This window comes from Embiotoca jacksoni, unplaced genomic scaffold (assembly GCF_022577435.1).
Source record: "Embiotoca jacksoni isolate LCO1_2020_lvr unplaced genomic scaffold, fEmbJac1.0.p SCAF_14, whole genome shotgun sequence".
Classification (NCBI taxonomy): Eukaryota; Metazoa; Chordata; class Actinopteri; family Embiotocidae; genus Embiotoca; species Embiotoca jacksoni.
Window position 1 is genome coordinate 6,775,100 of NW_027185274.1, and position 26,406 is coordinate 6,801,505.

The 26,406-nt window shown below is 40.9% G+C and overlaps 2 protein-coding genes across 2 annotated transcripts; both read left to right on the plus strand.

Moving 5' to 3' along the window:
• The first annotated feature begins 2,790 nt into the window (after positions 1-2,790).
• On the plus strand, positions 2,791-8,311 carry rbm7 (RNA binding motif protein 7). Its single transcript, XM_069147680.1, has 5 exons — positions 2,791-2,971; positions 3,257-3,419; positions 4,711-4,786; positions 6,990-7,080; positions 7,321-8,311. Exons 1-5 carry the CDS (start codon positions 2,879-2,881, stop codon positions 7,651-7,653), a joined length of 756 nt encoding a protein of 251 aa, XP_069003781.1. The 5' UTR covers positions 2,791-2,878; the 3' UTR covers positions 7,654-8,311.
• Positions 8,312-11,691: 3,380 nt separating this feature from the next.
• Positions 11,692-22,697, plus strand: barx2 (BARX homeobox 2). The gene is made up of 4 exons (XM_069147290.1): positions 11,692-12,088; positions 17,224-17,539; positions 20,655-20,739; positions 21,663-22,697. Exons 1-4 carry the CDS (start codon positions 11,902-11,904, stop codon positions 21,945-21,947), a joined length of 873 nt encoding a protein of 290 aa, XP_069003391.1. The 5' UTR covers positions 11,692-11,901; the 3' UTR covers positions 21,948-22,697.
• The last annotated feature ends 3,709 nt before the right edge of the window (positions 22,698-26,406 follow it).

The following is a 26,406-nucleotide window of genomic DNA, read 5'->3' on the forward strand; positions in this document are numbered from 1 at the left end:
TTAATCAGACAGACGATACATCGCTTTTACATTTACTGGGTAAATGAGATTTTGAATGTTCTGATCCTTCCATAAACAACAGTAAAGCCCTTTTGGTACCAAATATTCCCATTTTCCTGATGATTTTCATTAACAGTAACGTGTAAATCTTTCCTCTGTACCACTGACAGTCATTCAGAAACTTTTCGCTTAAATTGCAAAATAAAAACACCTTTCTAGAAAAAGAGTTCTGTGACGACAATATCACCTCTGTAACAAGCTGTTTAGAACCCTTTAATGTTATGAGAAACCTGAAAGTGGGCTGCAGGCTGAAGGAGAAACATGAAAAGAGGATATTCCTTTGACAATAGAATCCAATTCCTTTCTCCACATAAAAACACACACACACACACACACACAAAAACCCTCATTATTTTTTTTTCTTCCGCAGAGCAGAGCAGCCATCTCACATGCCCACAGAAATAAAGCCCCCACTACTGCGACTCTGGCGTAACCAGTATCATTGGATCAATGCTACCATCTAGTGCTCCTTCTCAGACTCTTCAGCATATACCATTACAGTATTTAGAGTAATGAATGGACAGCTTAGTTTTTAATGCTGTTTTTTTTTTTTTTTATTCCATCTAATTCACTTTAAATTTATCTAAATTACTTACAGTATTTATTGTTGTAGCAAAAATACATAGTATCATATTCATTAACGTTTTTACATTAATTAGGTTTTTACAGATTTGGCTGGCACTTCCCTTACCCTCCTCTCTCATTCCCAAACTGCGTACTTTGTCCTGTGGTACACTTTCATAGTGCTCTCCTGAATTCCTTCCAATAGTTGTAAAAAAAAACATCAGGGAAATGTACGGGGTAACGGCACTGTAGGAACCCAAAATAGATTCAAGGGCGTTCCAGAGTCATCAAATACTGCACAGGTGTGGTTTTATGGTTTAAACTTTTGTTTTTACTGCTTCTATTGCAACTTTGCAGCATTTTAAATCCCAAGTATTTTGTGGGAATACGCCTTAACATCCCATACATCAAGCGTTAACAACTATGCACAACAGCACAGATCCAACATGACATGATGGCAAGATTTCAGTGTTAAATTGCGGTGCCGTGAGTAATTTAAGTGATGGAAACTCAACCTTCAATGGTATACATACATCATACAGACTGCAAGGTGTAGAATAGAGTCTTCTATAATAGCATGCAGTTCACTCTGATCTTCCATACAATAAATCAAACAACAAGAACATTTTAATATATGCGGTCCTCAGTGTGGCCCTCCATGTTTCTCCCCCTTAAGCTGCACCAATGCCAGAATCTGTGAGGATGTTTCCCAGGCATGAAGGAGAAAATCATTACTGTTCAAATTGATCTAATTAATATGGAGGACACACACCAAAGCCCAGCTGATTCGGATGGGACTACAGCTTCTAATGCTGCTGACATCCACACTCAATGCCCTGCCAGCATTAGAAGCACTTGGTTCCAGGTGCTTTAGCCACTGACCCAATGAGAGTGAGCCACAGTGTGATAAAGAAGAAAGTCATATACGTGAGCTACAGCCAGGAAGTCAAAGAAAAAAAAGGAGAAGAATGACTTCACAAACAAAAAGGGTTAAAAACGCTCACTGGTTTTAATGAGGGCAGATTTTAGTGAAAACATTATTTTAAGGAAAACAATTAAAAAAGCAAAAGTAGGAAATATGGAAATATCGAGCAATAGTCTTCTTCAGTGAGGATTGTTTGTTTGTCTTTGTGGGCCATACTTTCCATAACTAATGCTGCCTATTTTATAGAATAAATTTGAATATGTTACAGTGGGAATTGTTTTTGGTGTAAATAACTAAATTAATGAGGGCTGAATTTCATTGAGATGTTACACTATCAAGGTCCTGGTATATTACGTGCCGGCTCACTATCACACTTCCATGGCTTACCAGGACCACGATAAGTCAAAAAGTAATCTATGAACAAGAGCTCGGACAGCGGCCTCTCTGTTCTTCAATAAAGACTGGACGTCTTTTGACAGGTCTTATAACTGTAAAATCGGAATTCGGTCAGATCGACATGTTTGGCCTTAACATCAACCAGAAATCAGCTTGTGGGTATGAGACATCCTGTCTCACTTGGAAATCAGAAAACAGACACTGAGTGGTTGATATGAGAAAGAAAAATTGATCTGAAAGAATTTCAATAATCAATTACATCGGAGTCATTTATAAACAAACAACATTTTATGTTATATATTATTATATTATATTCACTGGTGAGCTAGTCTAAAGTCAGTTTGATAAAGCATAGATGTCAGCTTTGATTCCGGGAAATTGTGATGGAATTTTTTGACTATTTTCTGACATTTTAAAGAATTTATAACTCTAAACAATATACAAATCAATAGCTGGCTCGATAACGAAATCTGTTGCAAGCTGGAAGCCTAATTTATTAAATTAATTATAAGGTAACAGCTTAAATACAGTTCAACAGCTCTCCTGTTCTCTGTTTTATATAGTCTAGGCTATTTAGGTGGCTCAGACAAACCTTAAACAAACAACAAAAAAAACAAATTTAATTTCTATATTAGAAATACGCCATATCAACGCATAAGCTATATATAATATGTATAATAAAAACATGTTTACATTCGTCGCTGTTGTAGCAATTTATCAAAAATGATATATTGTCGAAACAAAGGTAGAAAGCCGCGGACGTAATTTACGTGTCGTAAAATAACGACCGCTCACCCACGACGGGAAGTCCAGTATAACGGCATTTCACTTTACGGCAAAGCAGGCCTTCCGTTTATATGTCGCAGAAGCTATTTGACGCGAGACGTAAGCCTTCATTTTTACCAGGACGGGTCCAGTATTTGCTGAATTACAATGGGAATAGAGGACGAGGCTGACCGGACGCTCTTCATTAGAAATTTAGACACAAAAGTGACGGAGGAGCTTTTGTTCGAGCTGTTTGTCCAGGTGCTGTTCACGTCAAATGCTACGTGTGTAGTTAGCAAAACACAAGATGTTAACGAGCCAAAAAAAAAACCTGCTTATTTTTTTTGGGGGGGGAAGTTGCTGTGGGACAACCGTGTCTCTTTTTTTCTTTTGCTCACAATGCGAACATAAATGTTTGTTTTAAGTAAATAAATAATAATTTAAAAAAATCCTTGTTTATTTACAGTCGTTGTCGTTAGCATCCGTTGTTTTGTGTTTTGGAAAAAACAAAAACTAACGATTTGTTTTTGTTTTTTGTTTTTGCAGGGAGGACCGCTCATCAAAACCAAAATCCCCAAAGACTCGGAGGGAAAACAAAAGACGTTTGGTTTCGCTGTTTACAAACACGAGGAGTCGGTTCCGTACGCGATGCAGCTCCTCAACGGGACGTCGCTGTACGGGAGGACGATCCACGTGCAGTTCAGATCCGGTGAGCTCACGTTGTTGTTGTTGTTGTTGTTGTTGTTGATCTGTTTGTGGACTTCGTGTGTTAAATGAATTTGTTGGTACCCTTAACAGCTCGTGGAGAAAAACAACAACAACCCGCCTCATTCCCCCTTTAAAAGCCATGACATTTTCTTTTGTTTCAATGTGTACCTGCAGCCTTTTGGTTAATCCTACAGAAACGAGTGTGTTATTTAAATGATTGCTTTTTCTACAAATATTTTACTCAAATGTCTTTGGAAGCCTTAAACAATATTACGGATCATTGGGTTGTTTCTTTGACCGGCATCACGCCATGTTTTCAATCTCGCAATTTAGTCATCCGGTCTGCTTTAAACAGGGGAAGAAGAAAAAAGAAGAAGACTCGCTGCTGTCTGGTATCATCGTTTGTACCACGATGCACGTGGACCAGAGGAAGCACAGCAGACACTCGTCTTGAGAAAATCAGAAAGGAAACTATAGACAAGCATGTTCAATTTATAGGCAGCAAAGATCCCCTCCGAGTAGCTTGATGTTGCCGTGACGACGGCTGTAAATATTATTTATAAGTTTAAGGTCCGTGAGGCTGTGGTCAAAGTGTCTGAACACCGGCGAGCCGCCGCCTTTGTTTTGAATCCGTTACGGCTGCAACTTTGAAAGTTAAACATTGTGATCATTCGGTGGGTGCAATAGTTTTCATCCATAAATGTATGAATGGTCTTAAACCGATTCGTCTTTTCCAGTGACGGCTGGAGAAACCGATGTGTATTGATAAAAAAAAAATCAACTCGAGGTGTCCTGGAAACGGACAGTTGGGTTTCCACACCTCCATCTTTGTGACCACGTTGATTGACTGTAAAACTACATTCTGCTGAAAGCTAAAAAGCACAAAATGTGAGCGTCAACACTCACAGACTCCACGTCAAACAGTACTAACAGTTATTCATGCGAGCTCAAGTTTGCTTTGCTGTGATTTGCCACATTTACAACTAAAACATAGACATGACATTTCCATCAGAACGAGGATTCGTTCATCTAAGAGTTATGATCTGACAGGTAAACCCAGAGCAAATCTTTAGTTTATTTATTTATTTCTACAGATGTGTTGATGGAGACTCGTACTACTACCGTTTTCTAAAGCATACCTGTTATGGGGGTTTTCTTTTTTTAATGAATGTGTATTCGGCAATTCAAAGTACCAGATTGTTGTACTTGCACAGGATGTGTTGCGGTTATTTATAAACTCGAATCGTATTGTTTTCTCTTACTATTCAATTGTGTGTTTTGTCCCATCGTAGGTAGCAGTCACAGCACCAGTCCGGGGAACTCGCAGAATTCAAATCCAGCAAATACTCCAAATCCTCATGGTCAGAGGTAAGAACAGCCTCAGACACCGTTTTAGTGGCAGCAGCAGAAATAACCATCAGCCTCTGCAGCACTGTGGTTGCTGCCGGCTCCTCTGTGGCCTGGTACAGGAGCACTCGGCTGCATGTTGTTTTGTCATTACATTTTTCACCAAGAAAGGTCATATAGTGTCTTTAATGTTAACTTTGAGCTGCCATCGGAGGATTTCTGGTGACAGTGGTGGAGAGCAGGCTGTGTAAAACAGTTGTGTCGTCTATAAGTGCACTAAAGCAGCTGATCGACTGCTGTTGTCGTAACTGCATCGCAGCATTGGCTCTCTTATCTCCTTAGATTGCATGAAACGTTTAACCAAAGCAGCTGGAAGTGGATTATTTATTTTTTATTTTTTATTTTATTTTTTTTGGGGGGGGGGGGGGTGTTTGTAAAGTTAATTGTGTAAAAAATTTTTTTATGGGTAAATCAGTCATAATATTTGATCATTTCTTTCAACAGTATTTTTTCATAGGCCTAAAACACACTTTTTAAGTCCAAAAATATGGCCATTTATTATGTCATTAATACATTAACATTGCATATAACGGTAACGGTATGCAGTACTATTGTAACAATAACAAATGCACACGTATTTTGTCAGATGAGATGAGTTTGTTATTGGTGTTTGAACAGTTTCACAACAAACTCCCCGACTGATCAAGAAATGATTATACACCAGGCCTCAGAGAGAGGTATGTTTGGGGTGTGTCTGGTTTGATTGACATACCTGGGGCGTAGTCAGGTTTGTGATGTAGGTGGGGGGGGGCGTAGTGTCCTCAGTCGGTTACAAATACGGACACGTCTGGCTCCACAAAATGGCCATGGTCAAAATGTCTGGACTAAAACGATGGGTAACGTTATGGTGCATGCAGATCCTGTTCAGATGTAAACGCATGAAAACAATGAATTCAAATTCCTGTTCCATCAGAGCAGCTGATGAAAACAAACGTGCGAGTAAAAAAAAAAGCTATGTTGTGGTCACTAATTCCCACTTTCGTCTTGGGGACCGTTGACTGAGCAGCTCGTCACATCATCATCATCATCATCATCTTCTTTACATGTCAGCAAGAAGTTACATTACCGTCATGAACAATAGACTGGCTGCTACTTTAGCTGCAAGCAGATCCAGTCCTGCCAACTCTCTGAGATCCTGGATCGGACCTGTCAGAGCTGGCTTCCTACCAGTGCTGATGGACTTGTTTCTCATATACTCCATTGTGGATCACGGCACGAAACACTTATCGCTGAACTATGATGGTTTATTACTGGATTTTTTTTTTTTTTTCAACAACAGCAACAGTACATCGGGCATGACAATTATCCAGAATTTTTTTTCACAGCTTAAGTTGTTGTTGTTTACGTCATGTCTGCAGCAGTGGAGAAAAGTGAGGACTGGTAGGAGCCATCGAAATCTAAAACAATGTCTCTTCAAACAAAACACAATATGCAGGCATTGTTTTGGTTGAAGATTTGAAATCTCTGCACTGCTTGATGGTCAGCTGTTCTCATTTGTTAGTACGAAATTTTGGTGCTTCAACCGGTTATCGTTAGTTTGTCTATGAAATAATCACAAAATATTCTTGCTTTTCTTACAAAACTAAATATGAAGTCGTTCAAATCCGAAAAGTTTGTTTTTACAAAAACTCCAGTATGTGCACACTGTACACCATCTGGGTGCTGCACGGTGGCCTCACACTTGAGTTCTGCCTTTTTCATTCAGTGAAACCTTTTAACTTTTTACAAAGGTCTCTTCCAGAATTTGGGACATTTTGTAAAATGAATCAAAGACAAGCATCTGTTTTGTTAATTATGTTTAACCTGACAAAAGTACAAAGATTTCCAATGTTTTTATTGACCAACTACATTGTATTGTGTAAATATAAACTAATTTTAAATCTGATGCTTGCAACACTCTAAAGGTCTGTGAAAACATTTAAAAAAAAAAAAAAAAATCTTTGTATTTTTGTCAGTTAACAAAAAGTTAGAGAATTTTCCAGAAATGTTTTCTATTACAAAAAAAATGATTTTGGTCGATTCTGAAGTGATTGAGAATTGTCGAAAATACGAATCCTGTTACTATGGGAATGAAAATGTTGACCAGAGCTGAACATTTGTATACTTGTCCTTGCCCTTTCTATGAAAAGAAAATATCTGATAATGGTTTGATTTACTCTTACAGGACTCCCATCCAGTTAGGTTCTCCACCGTACACACCGCCACAAATGCAGAGGTCCTTTTCATCCCCTGATAATCTGCAGAAACATGTCACGGTAACATTTCTATACTTTTATAATGTCAAAGCCCTGCACAGTCGTGACAGAATTTATAGTCCTTTTTCTCAGTTGTCATGTATCGAGACATATTTGCTTGTTTTTGGTAAAAAAAAAAAAAAAAAACACTTCTGTTGCTCTGTATCAAATGAAGCGTGTCCACTGATGGAAATAGAAACAAGCTTTTTGGCCTCTAGGAAACACGGGTCCTGGTATACGTCTGTTTTCCTGTATCTGTAGATGAACAACATGATGTGGCAGCTTCACATGCAGCAGCTTGAGCAGTTGAACGGCAGCCTTCCCAAACCTCTGCAGCGGCAGCCCGCAAGTGGAAATTCTGGCGGAGGTGGCTCGAGGCAACACGACAACAACCCCTATTGGCAGGCGAACCGAGGCCAGCGCTACGCGGACGAGTCGGGCTCCGGCCGTCATCAGCAGCACAGCCACAGCCGGGACAACCACCACCAGAACGACAGGAGCGGCAGCCGTCAACACGACAGCAGAGGCGGCAACAGGCACGACGACAAGGGCGGCAACCGTGGCTACCAAGATAGTAGATGGCGACGTTACTGAGGCATGTAAAGGATTTCTGTTCAGACTTCCAACTCTTCACAAATTGACGGACAGTTTTCTGAAGATCACGTAATATGTCGATAAAATTATTGTGCATTCTCAGGATGTTTCTACAGGATCTTACCAGTTTGACGATTTAATAACTCATGCCTTAGAGACATTTTTTGTTTACTTTAAAGGCATTTTTAAATTTGTACTCTACTTTCATGTGAGCTTTTCCTCACAGATGTTGCAAATATTTTGAGGGGTGGGATTGTATTATCATGAGAGCAAGGACAACAATCAGACACGACTGGTAGTCATTTTTGGAACACAAAGAAAGAAAAACAAAATATGTATTTAAAAAAAAAAAGAAAAAATGAGCAGATTGGCCAGTTTTTATGTTATGCAAATTGTATTTAAATGGTGCTCACTGAATCCAGGTACTTTGCAGGAAGAAAAAAAAAAAAAAAAAAAAAAAATTCAGCAAAAGATTCCACCAGCGACGCTTGTTCTGCAACAAGGGCACCAACCTTTCTTATTGTTAGATCTGCTGAACTTGCTCTTTCCAAAAATGAGCTTTTTTTTTTATAATTTTTTTTATTTTTTAAAATCTGATCTGTAAGAAAAGTTGTTTTAAAATGAACATTTTCATTATTATAAAGCTCCTTTCACTTGATTGTTGCACTGTCTTTCATCTGTCCACAACACAAGCTGTACAAGAGCTGTACGTTCACGGTGTACGGCCAAGGCCCGGGTCTTGGCCGTACACCGTGAACGTACAGCTCTTTGTGTATGTGACTAAATGAACTAAGTAGGTTATTGTATGTTGATGCTACATGCTGTGATGCATGCACACATGGCTGTTATCGCACCTATAAATGGACCATGTGTAACTAATATGCTTGTGCAGCGGGTTATGAAGTAATCTACAGGTGGCGCCACACACATCCTTCCATTGAATCAATTAAGATGTTAAATATAACTGAGCCACATGATCAGTTCCTACGTTTGACCTTTCTATTTAGGATGCTTTCAAGTCTTAGACATGGATTTGACACCCACTCTGTTCATTACGTTTTGGTTTGGTTCTTCGACAGAATTGTACACGACTGTATTTTGTTCTTTAATCGGAAGAATCTTCAGAACATGTGCAGGGCACTGCTTTTGGTCATTTTGCAGATGTGACTGAGGAAGACTGTCGTCCCATCCCAGAATTAGCAGCGCTTTGATCCTGAACATCTCGTGTTGCTGATCAGCCTTTCAGCTTTGGTGCCCCAGTCAGTGTCTGTACAGGCTTGCTTATAACAAAGTGATGATCAAATCCCTTAATGTCTGTGTTGAGGTCATAATCTACCCTTCCGAAAGTGCTTATGCCACTAACAGCGGCTCCCGGGCGCAATATCGACAACGATATCCTCCCAATAAATCCCCCGGTTTCCAAAAGTGGAGCTGCATTTGCACCCTCTGAACTTAAGCTCTGTCTTGCCTGTAATCTGCCGAGTGTCTGATTGCATCCTGATGCTCCCAAATCGCTCTAATAGAGAGTATCCTCTGTTCGGTGTCAGTACTAGGAAGGCCCTTATTACGCTCCTGGCTGTGGCATAACTCTTTTAATTGGTTGATCTGCCTGGCGTCTCCAGCCCTGGAGCGGACGGATTAGAGAGGCCACTCGGTAGCCGCTGCTGTGTGGACTTATATAGAAGCGTGTCTCCTGAAATGATCCACTTCCAAACACCCAGCGACCCTCCCCTCCCCTCCCCTCCCCTGCAGCAGCCCCGCAGCGCAAACCCGCCACTGACAACATGCCTGCAGCCGTGACTCCCAGAGCTTGGCACCACCTCGGGCTGTTGGGTTCATTGCTGCCACCAGGCCTAATTTACCGGCCAGCTAACGAATCTTCATTAACTCAAAAAAAAATATATATATATAAAAAATTATATTATTGCCATGATTTGGAATCACTCCGTATATTATCGGCTACAGTTAAATGCAGTGAACCGAAACGGGTGAAATAACGTCAACAGAACTGGGCAGTCTCCACCAACACTTTCAAAACGTTTTGAGTGTGCTCCGCTGACAGCGCCACAGCAGTTGTTCTCATCCCCCTCCTCGTCTTTGATCAAGCCATCAAAACCTCGGAAAAAGAAGCCGAGCTTTCCCAAGCAGATCTCCCATATTTCCTCCTCCATTAATCCTCCATACTTCAAACACGGCGGCGTCGAGGGGGGGGGGGGGGGGGGGGGGCACAAACCGCCAGCGACTTCGCTTTATTTCCAGTTGTTATGATAATCGTTTCCTCTTTGGGGTCACCGACTTTACAACGTTTATTGAAACTATCTGAACCGGGGTTTCATCCCAGAACCAAGATTTCGTTCATTTTATATATATATATAAAAAAAACAAAATGGCAACGTGTAAATTATTAACAAAAAAAGATAAGCCTACTGGGAAACACTTTTTTTTTTTTTTTTTTTTTTTTTTTTTTTTATTACCTCTTAAGTCTTTCAAACAAATATCCGAAAGAGGTTTCGCGGAAAGAATATAGGCTATAAAACGTGGCTTTCTGTGCTTAACGAAAGACAAATGCATGGTCAAATGTTGTAAAAAAAAAAAAAAAAAAAAACCAGCGGGAGGGGAAAGCACGTGGAGATATTGTGTTCAGTGCGAGTCGAACGTGCCGGTATGTGAGGTCCAGCAGACTCATCCGCGCGCCCAGGTCCAAACTGACCGGCTATTTATTTTATTATTATTTTTTTTTTACTAAAGCCTGTTTGACGTGACTTATTCTTCACACAGATTTCAGCCTTAAATCAAACTTAATTTGTGCCAAACAAAAACCGGAGTTACAGGTGCTCGTGCTCTTATCCGACTGTATGTTATTGGAAATATGTTGTTGAGACATCTATGCGTCTTATTCAAAATAGCTTCACACCACGCTGCGAACGCGGTTGCCGATTTATAATAATTTACACCTGCGGAAGTTTGTTTTGGACTTTGATAAAGAAAACAACTTTGGCCTTCAACCGCAGATGTGCTTCCTATCGTTTTGCTCCTTCACGGGCAATACAGCTATAATTCTGATTTATTATTTTTGGGACAGTAAAACCTATATAATTATTATCATAGCCTAATTATTTAGCCTATTATTGCTGTTGTAGCTCCAAGGCTAATTATAAACCTAATAATTATATGTCATAACAGTATAGGTCTACTACACAAACAACCTAAATAACAGGCTGTTATTAAAATAATGATAACAAAAACTAAAAACCTAAGCAGTGTAGCGAAACTGTTACACTTTAAACCTTACACTCAAAAATGTTTGCAAGGTTTTTTTGAGAGAAAAAAAGAAAGAAAGAAAGAAAGAAAGAAAGAAAGAAAGAAAGAAATACGTATCCATTCACACATTTGAAGTCAACTGAAAGTGACCTAAAAGCAAATGAAAGCATTAATTTGCTTTCAGGTCACTTTCAGTTGAGTTCAAATATCGAATAGACTATTAGCCTATATTGCGCACATGTCTACAGCAAACGTAGAAAAAAAAAAAAATATATATAGGCTATAAATGAATGAGAAACTAAGTTACACCCGGGTTTAAGAAAAGTAGGCCTACATTAATCAAAACGTTTGAAAACAGAGAAGCGCTACGATGTAAACTTAAAATGACTTGATAAGGTTATTTGGGTGATAATAGATTTAAAATGGTGTTTCGTAATATAAACGTATTTTGTTAGATTGTGTCCTCTGAAAAAAAAAAAAGAAAGAAAGATCACGCCTGATTCGGACGAAAAATCCAACTTTTAGACGAGAATGAACGAGTTGTAAAAATGTGCAAAATAAATCAGAGAGAGGAAAAGGTTTAGAGGTGTGTGATGTGTGTGTGTGTGTGTGTGGGGGGGGGGCATGTATGTCGCTATATTAAAGGAGTATATGAGAGAGCGAGAGAGAGAGAGAGAGAGAGAGGGAAGGAGGGAGGGAGAGAGAGAGAGAGAGAGAGAGAGAGAGAGAGATGTGTTAGGGATGGTTTATATAGGAGTGGGTGTGAGCACATCGCAGTTCATTACTGTGGCGGTCTGCGCAGCTTGAAGTTGAAGGCTACTTCAGGGAAAAGCTCAACTGCATTTTGAAAGATAAACAATGTGTTGTCCGAGCGCATGAGCTTCAATAGTCGCCTGTCCCGACGGTCAGACCTGCATAAGCTTAAGCATTAGTGAACAGACCCTGCCAGCGCGGCGAAGACGAGCGCGCAGCGCACAGGGACGCATCATGCACTGTCAAGCCGAGTTGAGGCTCTCCTCCCCCGGGCAGCTGAAGGCTGCCAGGCGGCGCTACAAGACGTTCATGATTGACGAGATCCTCTCCAAGGAGACTTGTGATTACTTTGAGAAACTTTCTCTCTACTCGGTGTGCCCTTCGCTCATTGTGCGACCAAAGCCTCTTCATTCATGTTCGGGTAAGACAACTTTTTTTATTTTTTTTTTTTTATCAACTAACCTAATTAAGAGACAAACAAAAACTCATTTTTAACACGGGAGCTGTGACAGGACACCCACGCAGCAGCTAGGTATCATTATTGATGCGTTATATTTAAATTTGTAAAATATGGTCAATTTAAATGGTGCATGGATGAGGAAATGTGATTTAAAGTGCAAAAAGGTTTTTTTTTTTATACAAGACGTAAAATTGGATGTCTGCTCTGAAATGTGTTGGCGGTGAGACTAATGACAAAATTAATGTGGTCCCATTAAATTGTAATTAGTTTTTTGAAATGATCATTCCCGGGCAAACAACTATGCAAATGAAAATATTGATATCGGTACCGATTACATGCACCATTTGCCTAATTTATTATCTCACACTGGTGTTTTTTTTTAATTTTTTTATTTTTTTATTTCCTTGATTCATTTCTAATTAATCCTAATGAATTTAGAGTTTCTCCTAAAAGCTGCACCAACGACTTCAGCGTCCTCACTCTGTACTTCACATTATAAATCATAGCAGCTACGTGTTTAGCGGGAAATCAAAGACATGCGGTGGAGGCAGTGAGATGCTGAAGGGCTTTTGATGGGGGCAAGATGATAAATGAGTGAACTGCTAAATTGGTGTAGTTGTACATAAAAGCCAAGAAGAGGACAGATACGAAAGATAAGGGGAAATTTCACCCCAGAGGGCCGTGGTTACCGCCTTCACTATTTGCTTTGATTCATTTGAGTGTTCTGCTTTGCCAAAGGCCTTCCATAATGAGTTTCTCTGCTGATTGACATTTACAGATGGAGAGGTTGTGTGTTTTTAGTCACAGAAATGGGACCTGGAACCAAAAAAACGTGGTGTAGTTCGGAGAACCACCCTGTAAAAACACTGATGAAGGATAAATAATACAGTGCACTGATGGATCTTGACTGACTCTGGAGGAAACACAAAGCAAGGACATAACACATTTTAATTAAATCTATAAGCTTTAACAGATTCTTCTGAAAAGTTTTATATATTTCGTTTCATTTCCTTTCAGCAAGATGATTGATAAAATTAGATAGATAGATAGATAGATAGATAGATAGATAGATAGATAGGTAGATAGGTAGATAGATAGGTAGATAGGTAGATAGATAGATAGATAGATAGATAGATAGATAGATAGATAAAATAAAAGCAGTCATTTAGATGTGCCTTGTACTTGTACAGAAAGTTACCAAACTATAATACGACAAAGCTCAGGCGAGACAGCATGTTATCTCACCAAAACAAACCCTCTCGACTGACTCTTGATTGTATATCCAGATGAATCCAAACAACTCAAAGGCGTTTGCACACTCCAGTAACCATTAGGATAATTGCTCCAAAGTCTGAAATAATAGCTGCTGCAATTTGATGATGACAGCGACGAGTGGATAAAAATAGGGGCAGCGATTCCCTCATCCCTCTGATATGGATTGGTGTGTACTGCAGGCCACTAGGACTGGGTTTTGGCACCCTTCTGTTCGGATGGATAGAGTAACCCGCCGTGCATATCAGAACACTGTGCCCGCCACTTATTTGTAGCAGCGGGGGTGTGAGACACAGTATATTCCCCGACATCAATGGCTTTTAGTGCTTGATATAGAAGCTGGCAGGCTTCCGGGTCCTAGGCCAAAGAGAGGTGGCTGGCCCCTGCGTGGCCTACAAACAGTGAAAGTTGACTTCTTCATTCTGCACAGGAAGGGATGTCATTACCTCCTGTTGCCAGCGGAGGCCGCTGAAAGACAGTGATGCCAAAAATGCGGCCTGGAGGAGTTGATAACAAATGTTGGTTTTGTATGTCACTCAAACATAGGAGCTTTATGTTCTGCCTGCTTTTTGTGAATCTAGTTTTCACCCAATCCCTCAGTCAATTTTAAAGTGAAACATAAACCTTATTTTTGTACAGTAAAAGAGACCAATACTCATGGAATTGATTCCCTGTCAGTTGCAGCAGGATCAGAGACAATGAAATCTTACCTGGTGCTGAACGGTGCAGGGCTGGTTCCAATATTTCATCTGGTGTCCCATCTCTCAGCAGGAAAAAGGGGAAGGGCTTTTAGTGCTGTTTTCTGCAAGAGGTGAGAGAGATTAAGATCAACTGTGGTGTAATCTCACTTGACAGCATAATGAAAAATAACATTAAAAAAAAAATAAAAAAAAGTAGGAGTGTGTGAAGCCTGAGGGCTTCAGCATACTGGTTTAGTATAGTGGTTGCAGGCTTATAATAGAAATCCAAGTGAGTAAAAAAGGTTTTCATCCCATCTTAAACCCTAATCCGCTGCAGACAATAAGGTCTCCCATTAAGCATGAAGCCGGCTTGAGAAGGTTGATTACACCCATGTCAGCACACACAGGCAAGTATACACACATAAAGAGAAAATGCGTGCACTTCTTCCATCTTCAGTTAAGGAACATGTTTGACAGCCTGTCATCTCCCAGCCACTCCTGCACTGCCACCAAATTGATCTGTCTCTAAAAAGGACAAGCAATAAATCAGCTCTAAAAGTAGTTTACGCTACAGGCTCCTTTCTGCTGCCACCTGTATGGATCAGGTTGCGGATTAAATACTCAACATGTTCCATGCAATGCTTTTTCAAAGATGCCCCATGAATAATTCTAATTAAAGCCTTGAGTGGGGACACATAAAGAAGCTGCATGGCCTATTGCACAGACTGATGTGTGCTTTAAGGGCAAGGCAAGGCAAGGCAAAAAAAAAAAGAACACAAAAAATGTTTGATTAAGCAGCTTTAAAGCTGTTACCAGATAGTTTCCATGCAAATCATTGCAAAAGTTCCCGTGCACTTGTCGTAGCTAAGCAAGGAATCATCCTTTCCAGTACTCCATTGAAAACACAGTGAGGGAAGGACTGCAGATGTTATGATAGGGAGCAGATGGTTGTCGGAAATACTGTTGAGAAGTTGTGGTATTGATGCTACTAGTCATGCAGTTGAACAAATAAAATCTCCTTCATCATTTGGTGATAAAACATCTGTTTTTTTTTTAGTAAGACCTATGTCATAATAACTATGTTATCAATAGAGGAAACAGTTGGTATTAAAATGAATGCTTCACAAACTGTTCCTCTTGATCTATTCTCAGCAGGTATGTCTTCTGTAATGGTTACTAGAAGCACTTGGGCCAGTCCCTGCATTCCAACTGTTATTATCAAGAGTATCAGTGTGCTTCTGCATGGGGGTGCGCTGCGCTCTCGCAGCTACTCAAACAGTTTATTTGTAGGTTATTGACAGGACACTGGCACTTGTCAACAGCATGTCAGAGAGATGGCTTCCCTGTCAGTGGAAAGTCACCACGAGGGCTGACATTTCCCTCTTCACTCCCTCTCTCTTTCGTACTGCCTCGGAGGGGGGGGGGGGACTGTCCACAGGCACCTCAAGCTCTTTGTTGACAGGTGATTTCCTCACAGAAGACAAACTAAGGCGTGTTTTCTCCTCAGAAAGACACAAATGTACACTTCACTTTTGTACAATTCCACGAATTACAATTAAATCAATATTTATGTAAAATTTCTCCGACAAAGGAACATCAACTCCCTTGATTCATAAAAAGATACATACAGATCTCATATACAGACAGACGGAGTGAGAACAATATAGATGGCGATCATACAGCCAGAGAAAAGGGGGTCTTCTTGTCTAGACTTGTTGCAATACCAGCAATCTCACATTGGCAGATTAGCGATGACCTCAGTGCCTTACCATGATGTCATGCCCAAGGCAGTGTCTGGTGTGTACATGTGTGTGCGCAGAGCAACTGTGGCTACCTGTATGTGCACTTGAGCAGCCCTTAACGCTCCTCATGCTTGACTTGCACCTAATAGTGGGGTTTACTTGGATTTTGTGCACAGTTTATATGTGGAGACCTCTGCGATCAAGTCTCACTCTACTGTAATATTAGAAACTGAGACATGTACCACCTTCTTTTCATTTTGATGTACTCACTCCTTTCCCTTCCTCCTCTGTGCTACACATCTTGTCACTGGTCTTCAGGGGAAAAAACTTCTTAAAGGGCTGAAAATAATACAAAAATAATCGAGGAGCAGCGTTAAACAAATGTAAGTCAAGGTCTGACTTTGTGTCTCCTGCAGGCACTTGTGTATGTGTGTGTCTATGTGTCCAAGATTGTCTGTTGGTTGAAGAGGAGATTATGGAGACAGATCCACCACAGATAACCAGGAACACACATGGTGTGTGACAACCTCCTATTTTCTCTGCTCCATTGCAGCCCTTCATCTGCCTCTATATCTTCCTGGTCGATCCATATAATCCCCCTTGGGATCCCTGCACTGCTCCTTATCAGCCCATGCATTGCAGTCTGCTTCTAAATTTCGGTTTAGGGACTGGTTTTATATTTGAAGCCGTGAGGATTTTTCTGGCAGATACAATATTCACTTTGGTTAACCCGCTGCATCCTCTCTGCCAACCTCCAGGTCTCCATCCCTCCCGCCTCGGCTCCAGACAAGTGCTACTTTTTATTGATTCTGGCGTCTGCTGCTTCTGTCTGCTCTGATAAAGAGCAAAAACTGTGTGTGTATGTGTGTTTGTATAGAGCTGAGTGCAAGAGTGAGAGAGAATGAAAGAGAGGAAAAAAAGTTTATAGTTGAACGGTGTTAGATTTTATTACAGCTCATTCTGGGTGTGCGTGTGCGTGTGTGTGTGTGTGTGTGTGTGTGTGTGTGAGTGAGTGTGTGTGTGTGTACATAGTGCTGTCAGGCTCTGTGTGTGCATGCAGTGGTTTTGTGTTGGGAAGCCAGTTAGTGCAAAACGACCTCGGAAAAATAATCATTCATTTGAAGGGTTCAGAGGATCAGTGTAAAACACAGCCTGCGTCATTGGGATCGCAGCCCTCTACATGGAGGAGGTCAAAACCAAAACACTTTTCACAGCAAATACAGGTCAATTAAAAATGAACCTGTCTAAGCAATTACAGCCGATCGATACTGGTACAACCAGGTTGACTTAGGAGTTCCTAAGAGCTCACTAAAACGTGCAGAAGGATATCTGATCTAATCGCTGGACTTTAATGCATTTGTCTATGTTTCTGCGACCTGACGCGTTGTCTGTGCTCCTGCAGGCTCCTCGTCACTTCGTGCCTACCCGCTCCTCTCAGTGATCACGCGGCAGCCGCCCAACCTACCCCCCCACCTCCAGCAGCCGTCCTCCCCGGGCACAGTCCACTCGCACCTGCCCCTGCTCTCCCCACAGCACCCGCGCGGCTCCGAGCCCTCGCTCAGCCAGACGCCCCTGAGCATCAGCAGCGAGTCGGAAACGGAGCGCAGCACGCCGCGCCTGAAGAAGCCGCGCCGGAGCCGCACGATCTTCACCGAGCTGCAGCTGATGGGCCTGGAGAAGAAGTTCCAGAAGCAGAAGTACTTGTCCACCCCCGATAGGTCAGTGTAGTTCAGACACTCACATCTGATTGATTAGATTCAGGTACATTAAAGTTTGGAGATGTGACGATATTCTCATCGCTCGATTCAATACTATCGCGATATTTGGGCGCCGATTCAATTATGTATTGTGATTTTGAAGTATTCTACAAGTACAAATTATTAAGCTTTTATTAAACTGTTTTTTTTTTAAACGCTAGACCTTGGGGAAAAAGATCATTCTTGTAGAGACAATGTTGTCATGCCACAGATAACAATGCACATCACATGTCGGTCTTTGAGTTTTATTTTAGTAGCATCATTGCTATAAACCCCTTTACTCTGTCTGAAAGCAAAGCTAGTCCAAAAAAAATAAATCTGTCATTAGGAATACCAACTAAGAAGTCAATAGGCCATGCACCAATGGAGAAATGTTTTAAATGAAGTACTGTTACAAGGAAGTAAATTGACATTTGCACATAGAGGAAAGTACATTAACACACACACACACACACACACACACACACACACACACACACACACACACACACACACACACACCGGGAGCTTAAACAACGCACCACATAAAAGGACAAATGAAAAGTAGTAAATCATGAATGCTTATAGCTACCAAAAGCATTCTTTGTGACCAAGTCGTGTTCAAGGTAAATCAAACTGATGCCCCAGCTACCAGTCATATTAGGTGTCACTCGACCATAACATTTTGACAACCTGCATATCTGGCATAGAGCACATTTTGAAAGCACGCACACACAAGCGCCTTCTCAAAGCCACAGATGCAATTATCAAGCAGCGGTTAACCTAACATCATAACTTTTGATTTGATCCTGTGGGGAATGTCTCATGTAATGTGAATTTGTCTAAGCCAGAGCATTACCTCAGCATTCTAGTCGAGACACGAGTAACGTTTTAACCCCGAGCTCTCGAACAGCAAAAAATAAAAACCAACAAAGAAACACTGCCTTATTCAGGAAACAGGGACATAGGCCAACACAAGCAAACATAAATGTACTACAATGATTTACTGCCAATCATTTCACACATGTGCAGGTGTATATAAAGTACATTTAGCATTCCACAATGAGATGAAGTAATCTATATGTTAATATCTGTGTCTTAAATTCCATTCTGTGGGTCATTTTTGGGACCTGACATGAGGTTAGAGCATATTTTCCAGTTTTATTGGAGCCCTCACTTTTATATTTGGCCTGTGGGTTACTTTTCCATTATAACCCAGAATAGTATTGAACCATAAATGTTGTAAAAAGCTGTCCTTCACATGTGCAGGAGGAGAGATTACATTTTTGGCTCTATCTCTGTAGATCCAGAGAGGAGATCAGCGGTGCTTGAAAACGTAAATAACTGGCTTTAAGAACAATCATGTGATTACACATGCAAATAGCTACTCTTTCCAGACAGATGTTTCAAACCTTGTATCCTCTTTGCAATGTTGCTGCTTACCACATCCAATCTGACAAGACATTGGCATATTTGGAGTAAACCAGATTTATTTGCCATTCCATTCACATCCGTGGGGAAAACTCCCACGATACATTATTAAATATATCACATCTTGGAGCCTGGAGCCGCTGGAAAGACGCCATGCCTCGTCTTAAAGCAGAAGCCCCGAGGCACAAGCACAACTCAGTGATAAAATACAACCACCCATATGAATAGCTGTGCCAAAATACTGTGTGTCCTGTCAAAATATCCAATCCTGACACTGTTGAAAATTAATTAAACACCCAGCAGGTGGGAAAACATCAACAGAGAAAATCCCCTTTTAAAAGCCCACATCAAAGGTATGGCGTGCTCCCCACTTTGGTTTGTTATGATCCAAAGATAACTTAACTTTTCTCTTCCCTTTTCTTGGCGTGGAACCTCTGCGGTCTCGAACTGAGACTATGTGTGGGGGCGGGTGGCATCACAACTAAATGTATCCCTGAAAATAGACCTAATTATTTATATCATAGAGCAATAATGATTTTATGCAGCTCCAGTTATAATAATTAGAGCCCTAATAATCATGACTGTCATCATCCTCATCAACATTATTAAAAGGTATTCAGTTACATCCAAGACTCCCCTATGAAAAGTGTGAGAGTGCAACAAAATGGCGGCCTTGCAGTGGCCTGGAGGGAGTAACTCAAACACCGTCTGCTGTAAGTGTACGTCTTCTCTCCACTGAGAACTAATGACCAGAAATAATTGGGGTGTTTTCTTTTTCTGCAATTACTTTTTCTTTTTGCCTCCAGTTGTTGCCCGACTGTAGGCTGGTGCTTGATAGTGAAGTTTGATAGACAGCTTGATTGCCTGGATGTCTGGTGCTTTACGAAGCACGTTCATGCACCAAGCACTCACGCACGGCTCTTTATGTAACGTGGAAGGTTATGCAGACGGCTCCATGAGTCTGCAGGGACTTTCTGTTGCTCTGCTTTTTAGATTTTGCTCACCCGTTTTCTCTATCTCGGCTTCCACTTTCACCATCAAATGAAAGTCGGTTGCTTTCCCAGGGGGGGCTGTGGACATGAAACACCCTTCATCTGACTGTTAAAGACCCTGAGACGAGCAGGGAAGAGGAAATCTCAACGATAAGCGCTCCTTTCCTTTACAAGTGGATGCCTTGTTCACTTTATCTGTCCCTTCCTGAGGTTTCGCATTACCCACCAACCAATAGCCCTATTAGTCATGGATCACCACATGTGGTGGATGCATTCAGACTTTTCTCCAACGGCCCCAATCATCCAGCTACAAGCGCTCTGATTGGATTACTGGCCTCAGTACAGATGTTTCAAACACTGCTTCCTTAGCTGCAGGTGTACAGTGTCAGACTCGAGCTGCTAGCAAATCATCTTTGATCTGAGATCCAAAGACGGAGTTCAGAGTTTGAGTGTGATCTTATACTGTACTTGCGTTGGCAGTGCCGGCAACCTTTAGGCATAAAACTGCCTCGTGTAACAAAGGTAAAGGCCAAAAGATTTGGATCATTTCTATATTTTCCTGTTGCCGAAGAAAACTGATGTTTAAAGCACATAAATTAACATGACCTCAGTTTGTATAAAGCATGTTAAAGTATCCAACTAATCTGCAGTTAATTTCATTTGTGATTCTGCAGGTTAGACCTGGCGCAGTCCCTGGGCCTTACACAGCTTCAGGTGAAGACATGGTACCAAAACAGGCGTATGAAGTGGAAGAAAATGGTAAGTGCTAGAGTTACACTAAAGCCTGGCATGTCTGGGACTAATGGGCAACATAAAAGAACATTTCCGCCTTCTTTCTGCTGAACTTCTCTTACTTTTTTGTATGAGGTTTGCAGTCAAAATTTAACAAACTCCTTTAACTGGTCAACTTGACTTGTTCGCTCAGCCCTGTCGTTCGTGGTATTAATGGGCCCGAAATAATGTGAAAATACCTGCAGCTTCTAAAGGTGTGTTATTGGAGCAGTGCCGTTAGATGCTAAGAGCAGATATTAACCTGGACAGTGACCTGAAGTGGCATAAAATCCCCGAAGCAGCTGTCGACAGGAAATAATTTTAAACAGCCTGTAAGAAACATCTGAGCTAAAATATGGCAACAAATGCCCCCCCCCCCCCCAAAAAAAAAAAAAAAAAACAACAAATCCAGTAAATTGGCAAACATTATGAAACAGTGAACAGATAATTAATTTTGTTAAAGTTTGTCAGTAAATTTGAGTTACTCCAAACTCATTCAGATCAAAACATTACATTTTCATGTCAAATGAGTGTTTTCTTATGCTGTGGAGAAATAACTTTTTGAGAATTCTTACTTCCAAAAGTATGGCTTGAATTTCATTGTTGTATGTTGGTCCCTATAACAAGGAGAGCAGCAAATTGTACGTAGCAGTCTGGCAGGAAGAGAATGTGTAGAAAGGCAGCGTGCGGTTTGACTGATGATGACGGCAGTGAGAGCAAACACTTCAGTAGAGGGGTCAACAACTCGGAGAACAAAAAGAGCTGAAATCATTAAAGATAAATGAGAGCACAAGGGGCAGCCAGCAGCAATATGTCTTCTCTTAATTACTATAATAGCAAGCATTGCCTTTGACTTCTGCTGCCATTTATTACCCGAGCAGTCCACTAAGACTGTCTGTGCTTTATTCTAGGTGCTCAAAGGAGGTCATGAGGCCCCGACTAAGCCCAAGGGAAGACCCAAGAAGAACTCCATCCCCACCACGGAGGAAATAGAGGCCGAAGAGCAGAGGATGAAGATGGAGGAAGAGGAGAGGATGAGGAGGGCGGCCGAGGAAGCAGGGCTGGCTCACGGGGGAGAGTCGTCTCAGCTGGAACCTCAAGATCCCAGCTCAGAAACTCACGATGCCAACGGGGCGATGGAGAGATCTGAGCGGGAGCAGCCACTCCTTATGTCAGAAACTCACGCAGTCAGCTAAGCAAGAACAAACCCAACCAAAGACTAATGCAAACCTGAAAACAAATAGTGCCTCAGGATCACTGTAAAAAGCCTGTGTGGTGTTTAGAGCCATTTGCTTTAGAGATTTGACTGGACACACGCTGGTGGCATCCAGTGTAGCCTTGTATTTTTTTTGCGTACTGGAAAACGCACGGTACAAAGAGCTAAAGTCCATACACACTGAATGCACTGGTCATCGTATAGGGAGTGTAAATCTGTCCAAACAGGTCAGTTGAGCCTTAATAACAACATAGTGACATGTATCACAGCATCACGTTATTGTGCTTATAAACCGTGGGAGATCACTCTCACACACACACACACACACACACACACACACACACACACACCTCAGTTCTCACAGCTGCCAAAATATCAAACCTTGCCTTACTATAGTGTATCGATATATCGTTGTATTATAAATCACTTTGCTGCCAAAAACTGTTCTATGAAATGGCAAAAGTGCCTTGTTGGTCTCAGAGGAAAGATTTTAACATCTTGATAAAATCAAAGCCAAATGCAGTACTATATTTTTTACAATCATTTCGGAGGGAAAGTGCAGAGGACAGATTTGTAAAGTTTAGAAACTTCTATGTTTATAAATGATTTGCCCAGGAAAGCTTACTTTTTTTTTTTGTATTTCTTTCAAAGCGGAAAATCAATATTTCTGCCAAGCCATACACTGTAACATACTGTAGAAATATGTATAAAGTATAAAATATATGGTCTTTTGGAGATATAAATATATATATACACACATATACATATACACGTGTGTGTGTGTGTGTGTGTGTGTGTATATATATATATATACATATATATATATATATATACACACACACACACACACACATGCATATACACACACATATATATATATATATATATATATATATATATATGTGTAAAACAGTATTTTTAACTGCTGTTTCAAATTGGATTAAAATAGTTAATAATGTTTCAGCCATCCCTGATCTTTCTTCTTCTTACATGTGAGTCAGGATGACTTTCAGCCACGAGGGCACTAAGACTCTTAAGCTGTCGAGATTCACAGAGGGAAATAAATCACAGCCTGTGCAAGAGATACACGGCAAATGCTCAACATTTAAAATTTCCAAAGACGTCTACAGCCTGCAGGCTTAGCACGAGTACCCCAATCGGTATGTTAGACCTGCATTCAAATTACAGTCTTCGACTGCCTGTCAGTGACTACTCACTGTGCGCTCAAAGATTTGTAATTAAAGCTTTTTGAATTATACAGATTTATTTTTATTTGTCATTGTTTCATATGAAAAGTGCAGTATTTTTCTGATGTAAATAATGCTTGTTTGTTAAGCTTGTTTGCTGTTGTTTTTTTTTAGGTTTGTGTAAAACAATTTTTACTATATACAAGTGTGTGTTTGTGTATTTAAATACACGTAATAAAATAGCTATCGTTGTAAGTTTTGCTTGGTATTATTATGGCGCAGTTTCTTTGACTTTTGGTCAATGCCTGCGTTTACTTTATAATCTTATCCCGGGATTAAACCTCACACTTCATATGTATAATGAATCACACCGTGACGCACTTTTTACGAGCATGTTCTACTTCACACATGCCACCAGAAGTTGGTTTTGCTTGTTTTGGCATGTCTCTCATGAAAACTATTCAACAACAAATTAAAGTCGCCAACAGGACCCTTTTAGATGACTTTACAAATGTTATGCTAAGCGGGTGTAAATCAAGCAGTTACAGTAGCTCTGGTAGGTTGAAGTTCAGACAGATCCATTACTGATGGAGCTTTTGAGGATGTATTAACTGTAGTCAAAGTTCGCCATAAATCACATTCAGGAGAACAAAGCATTTAAGCACTCTGTTGTGACATTTATCATCTTTATCTGTACAGCGAACAAGATGTCCTGTAGTGCACTAAGGGCTCCTCCGTGTCCCTGGGCAAGTGAGGAACAGTCTAAAGTGTATTTTTAGTGCCTGATACCGGACATGGATGATTTCTAAAGCAAACAGGGCACGTCAGCAGAGTAATGTGTATTGTGCTTTGACGCCTTGAGTCAACACTCTCGGTATGTTTCACATGTATTCACCACACTTCTTCTTCTATGATTGAACATTTTACTGTTCCAGTCTCTGTGGAGAACCTGAATTTGTTTTATGACTAGAAAAAGTCAAGGTTGAAAAACACTGTTTGGTGCATTATTTTTCAAAACAAGAATATTACAAACAAATATTTTCTTGTATTTCCTTGCTGATGTAGTATGATGGTAAATTCTCTTTCTGATCAATTGTTTGCATCCTAGTTCTGTCACTGAATCAAATAAGTATAATGCATAAAATAAGCCATGAAAAACTTTGTGCATGGATTCCTTCAAACAATGCAATGCTTTGAGTCATTTAAGCTTTACTGAATAAGTCCACCTGCGTGGTCCTGGTAGGAATACAGCTTGTATTATCACTAAGGATTTATGCGTCCAGCTATTGGTGTGTACAAAAGGACTTTTTCAGTGTATACTAAACATTGATTATTCAAAATTGACCATACAATCAGGCTTATGTAGAATGAGCTGTGAGTCAGCTTCAGCGCCTGGTTAATTTAGGACTGAAATAACAAAAACATTTGGAGTAGATATAGTGCATAATTGCAGGGTACGAGAAGCAAACATTTTCCAATTAAATATCCTTGTGAAAACACAGGCCATGGCTGGCAGGCAGGGAGGCAGGTCTACAAGGATCCACACTTTTCAAGTTTGCACAGGCCGCGGAGCTCCTCTGGGCTAATGTGTGCCGAGTTAAGAAAGACTTCCAGGAACAGCCCCGCGGTGAGACTGGCGGCCTAATTGGAGAACTTGTTATTTTCTCACAGGTCCGAGTTCAGCTTTAGGTCACCGAAGTGGAGCGGTGTCAACCCAATAGGCAGCCCCTTTCCCCCACCCACCAAGACATCCATCGCACACCTTCACCTGTCAGCTTAGCGTACGCTCAGGTAATTAGCCAGGGCTGATGTGAGCGGGGGAGCGGGCGTAGCTCACCGTGCGTTTCACCCGCTTTTGTGTCATGACAGAGGAAGTTATCTTCAACTGTTGAGTGGAAGAGCAACAGCAGGGCTTAGCTAAGTCAATAAATGCTTCCTACAACATGCACAATGCTCCCCATTGTCTTCCATAACAGTTGGAGAGAGGCAGTCTTCATCGGCGGTGGAGGAGGATCACCTCCTCTCGAGGTGCATGTAGAAGTCGTCGCTGCCTGCAGCTGTTGCCGTGATTGATATGTTGAGCAAGAGATGAGTGTTGAAGCAGTTTTCCGATTAGCCTTTACAGTGACATGCATTAGTTGGAGCCCCCCTAGTCACCTCATCACTGTGAACAACTAGCAAGTGACAAAAATAAAACCTGATTCCCAAATGCGTAAAGTTAAAGATGACACATTTCTTTAATATTTTAAGCAAGATTTCATATTTTTTTGACAGTACTCACTAGTCTCACCAAAAATGTAGAAAAGAGTATTTCTTCTTCTGTTCATCTTCCACTCACTCAACTATTCACAGTAACCAGCACTTTTGTACGCTATTTGTATGCAACAAATGGTTTCAAAACAAAAATCAGACTCCAGCCTTCGTAATGCGACTGTGATTGTGTTAAAGCTCCAGTTTCTTTACCAAAGTAGGAAAGCGTGTGCGGCGCACACAGACTGATGATGAATGTACAATGGTTTGTACACTGCCGACATTGTTTTGAAACAGTGGCGTGACTTGCATATCAATGCTATCACATGAAAACATTTTAACTACAATGTTTAGTATCAGAAACGGATTTATTGCCAATTAGGTTTTCGCATACAAAAGTAGGCAGGTGGTATATAAATAAAATATCACAATATATATAAAAATATGTACCAATGTTCACAAGATAAAAAGTATGACAACGTGTGTATAATATAAGGAATAGTAATACATGCTTTATTGCAATTTCACAGACGAAACATGAAATAAAGGATTTTAGATGTCAGGTTAACATGCCGTGTCGAGGCTGTGAGTGGATCTCGCTCATGAGATCGGCAGCAGTCGGGAGGAAACTGTTCTTTTGGTGTGAGGTTTTTGGTCAAGATAGACCTGCTAGTCTGGAGCTGGAGGAGAACGGCCACGAACTTTCCTCCTCGTCAGTGTCCTGGAGGGATGGCAGGTTTCAGGCAATCACCCTCTCAGCTGAGCAAAATGATGCACTGCAGTCTGCTGTTGTCCTTGGCAGTGGCAGCAGTGTACCAGATGGTGATGGAAGAAGTGACGATGGACTCAGCGATGGCAGTGAAGAGATTAGGTTGAACTTCTTAAGCGTGAGCAGGAAGTACGTCCTCGGTTGAGCTTTCTCAGTGAGGAAGCTGATGTTGCTTTTCCACTTGAGGTGCTGGGAGATGATAGCGCCCGGAGGGACGGTAGGACTCCTATCTG

Excerpts from the sequence above, each read along its gene's own strand:
- rbm7 (XM_069147680.1), top strand. The coding sequence starts at position 2,879 with ATGGGAATAGAGGACGAGGCTGACCGGACGCTCTTCATTAGAAATTTA. Across the intron at positions 4,787-6,989 it reads CCAAATCCTCATGGTCAGAG|GACTCCCATCCAGTTAGGTT; the intron begins GTAAGAACAGCC and ends TTACTCTTACAG. Across the intron at positions 7,081-7,320 it reads ATCTGCAGAAACATGTCACG|ATGAACAACATGATGTGGCA; the intron begins GTAACATTTCTA and ends CTGTATCTGTAG.
- barx2 (XM_069147290.1), top strand. The coding sequence starts at position 11,902 with ATGCACTGTCAAGCCGAGTTGAGGCTCTCCTCCCCCGGGCAGCTGAAG. Across the intron at positions 17,540-20,654 it reads TACTTGTCCACCCCCGATAG|GTTAGACCTGGCGCAGTCCC; the intron begins GTCAGTGTAGTT and ends GTGATTCTGCAG. Across the intron at positions 20,740-21,662 it reads GTATGAAGTGGAAGAAAATG|GTGCTCAAAGGAGGTCATGA; the intron begins GTAAGTGCTAGA and ends GCTTTATTCTAG.